Consider the following 1324-nt stretch of genomic DNA (forward strand, 5'->3'; position numbering starts at 1 on the left):
CATTACACACAAACATAATATCCCACCGGGTTCACATTACACACAAACATAATATCCCACCGGGTTCACATTACACACAAACATAATATCCCACCAGGTTCACATTACACACAAACATAATATCCCACCAGGTTCACATTACACACAAAAATACTCCATAGCCAAAGTCCAAACACAATATATATAATCTGGCCCCAGCATGTTTTGTCCTCACTGATGCGTTTCCCAGTCACCTTTTTCATTTTATGTCACAGGTACCACTCATACATAGAGAAACTATATGACCAGACTGTGACTACAGCTGGAGGCTAGCGTAGCAAATATCAGTCATTGATGGTTAAAGACTGCAACCCTCCAGACATATACATGTCACACTAGATAGAACACAACAAAATGTCCAATGCCCCCATTATACCCGCAACAACCACACTTATTCTTCCCTGAATGACACTAATAATTGCCGTTACAAGGCCTGAGCTGCATGGGATCCCTACTTCCACTGAATACTGTTCTTGGATTTCTTCTCTATCAGTCCAATGCCTTCCAGCACGTTAGTGATGTCATAAATTCTGCGTTTCTGTCTGACAGCTAGAGTGTCCGCAGCCTGCAAGAAAAAAAAAGACAATGAAAACCAATGAGAGCCCCCCAATAACATTATAAAATATACAATACCATGACATGTCTCAGCCAGAATGTGTGCACAGCAAACAGAGGAAATATCACGTGGCCCATACTCAGCACAATACAAGGTTAGGGTCAGTCAGTGTGGGTAGAATAAGCTGTTATATTCCTCAATATAAAGGTGAGGGGACCACTAAATAGGGTGGGGTCATTTCTGTGGCGAAGGTATAAATAGAACATATCATAATATATCATATAGGGTACCTAGTGTGCAGTGATAAAGGGTACTTTACCATATACACAAATAATTATGGTAAGTTTCTCAGGGTGAGGTAATTGAATGTACATTTATGCCAATATACAAAGGGAATTTTTGCAAGTTTCTCAGTGTGAAGTGATGGAAGGTACCTTACATGTCCATATACACAGGAAATTACGGTACGTTTCTCAGTGTGAGGTGACCTTACATGTCCATATACAAAGGGAATTTTTGCAAGTTTCTCAGTGTAAGGTGATAGAGGGTACCTCACATGTCCATATACACAGGAAATTACGGTATGTTTCTCAGTGTGAGATGATCTAACATGTCCATATACACAGGGAACTATGGTAAATTTCTTAGTGTGAGGTGATCCTACATGTCCATATACACAGGGACTTACGGTACGTTTCTCAGTGTGAGGTGATGGAGGGTACCCTAATG

The 1324-nt window shown here is 40.6% G+C and overlaps 1 protein-coding gene across 3 annotated transcripts in view; it reads right to left on the reverse strand.

Moving 5' to 3' along the window:
* Positions 1 to 1324, reverse strand: part of E2F4 (E2F transcription factor 4) — an 11958-nt gene that overhangs the window by 7209 nt on the left and 3425 nt on the right. For all 3 annotated transcript variants that reach the window (XR_011922263.1, XM_072422705.1, XM_072422707.1), the window contains exon 2: positions 495 to 604. Coding sequence is in view for 2 of the 3 variants with exons in the window: in XM_072422705.1 (XP_072278806.1) it covers positions 495 to 604 (110 nt within the window). In the remaining variant the exon portion in view is untranslated. The remainder of the gene's footprint in view (positions 1 to 494; positions 605 to 1324) is intronic.

Source organism: Pyxicephalus adspersus, chromosome 9, assembly GCF_032062135.1.
Source record: "Pyxicephalus adspersus chromosome 9, UCB_Pads_2.0, whole genome shotgun sequence".
NCBI lineage: Eukaryota > Metazoa > Chordata > Amphibia > Anura > Pyxicephalidae > Pyxicephalus > Pyxicephalus adspersus.